Here is a 1,231-nt window from a genome sequence, read left to right as displayed (position 1 = left end):
TCACCACACATGAACAGCACAAGATGTCCAGCTGACCAAAGACGTAGCCCTACTCTCTCGAGAAGTCATCCCGGTCCGCTCTTCTGTGCACTCATGCTCATTCTCAGTGACATCGGCGAATGATCTACACACAACCTCATCAATCATCGTTGCAAACGTCAAAATTGAAAAAAAGTCTCGTCGCCAAAGCTACGCTATGATATCTGCCAGTGCAAGCCTAAGCTAAGTGAGGTTAACACGACCAGTGTGCTCATTATCACAGTCCTCGAAAGCCTCTCGGTACTTTACTATCTCAGCCTCCGAGAACGGCAGCAGGGGACGGACCTGAGCAACATCATAACTGTATTAAACCGCGTGGTTGAGTCGTACCTCACTGAGGCGATGTTGTTCTCTCGTCAATCGCCACACCTCCGCCTTGAACAGATCGTAACGAACAACTCTGGCGCTGTTGGTATCGGCGCACAGCTTCTCAAGGATAGCCACAAAGCGAGCTCTCGATAACGCTGGCCCGCCAGGTGGGAAGCCAAGCTTCGTGAACGCCTACCGTGAGAGACAAATTGCCTCTAGGAAAACATGGCAACTCCTATACCACCTCTTCGACACTTCGAGCGAGAATGGTGAGTTCTACACTCCCGGAGTGCCCAGCCCTGAGGCTAGATCTCTCATGTCTTCTCTGCTCTACCATGTGTGACTCCTTCATGAGGGCATCGTCAATCGCCGAGCCGACCTCAGACGGAACTGGTGCCGCGGCTGTCTAACACCAACCTCGTTGTGATACTATCCAGAGGGCTTCGAAGCTCTACTAATCGAAATCACTCTATAGACTGACCTTCTATCTCAACTGAGACGACCGAGAAGCTGGTCCAGCCCGTCCTCAACTTACACGAGCTCTCGAACCTTGTCGGCTCCATTTTTTTTGAACTTCTGCTGTCTCGGAATCCTCATCACTGTGTGATATCAACTTCATATAACTCTTACTGCGTGATGAGAGTACCCCTCTCCGTCTCGACCCTGGAATATATAAATGCCCGCACCACTGAGGAAATCATCATCACTACGCCGTCGACTCTCCTTCTCGTTCTTCGTGACTTTAAAGTAGCCACCATAACCCCACGCTGGAAACACTCTGATTATCGCGACAGGGGGCACTTCTCCCAAATTTTGCGCAGCCCCTCGGCGTCCATCTCCATGTCGACCTCCTCTCTCCTCTTGCGTTCACTCAAAGACACAA

The 1,231-nt window shown here is 51.1% G+C and overlaps 1 protein-coding gene across 1 annotated transcript; it reads right to left on the bottom strand.

Moving 5' to 3' along the window:
- Positions 1 to 222: 222 nt before the first annotated feature.
- Positions 223 to 685, bottom strand: Pmar_PMAR010448 (hypothetical protein; the record flags this gene model as incomplete). Its single annotated transcript, XM_002785613.1, has 3 exons — positions 223 to 324; positions 370 to 540; positions 593 to 685. The coding sequence occupies 3 exons, from the start codon at positions 683 to 685 to the stop codon at positions 223 to 225; spliced, it is 366 nt and encodes a 121-aa protein (XP_002785659.1).
- Positions 686 to 1,231: the final 546 nt, after the last annotated feature.

Source organism: Perkinsus marinus (genome assembly GCF_000006405.1).
Source record: "Perkinsus marinus ATCC 50983 genomic scaffold scf_1104296932260, whole genome shotgun sequence".
NCBI lineage: Eukaryota > Perkinsozoa > Perkinsida > Perkinsidae > Perkinsus > Perkinsus marinus.
The sequence above is the reverse complement of the archived record's forward strand: the minus strand, read 5'-3'. Positions and strand labels throughout refer to the sequence as shown.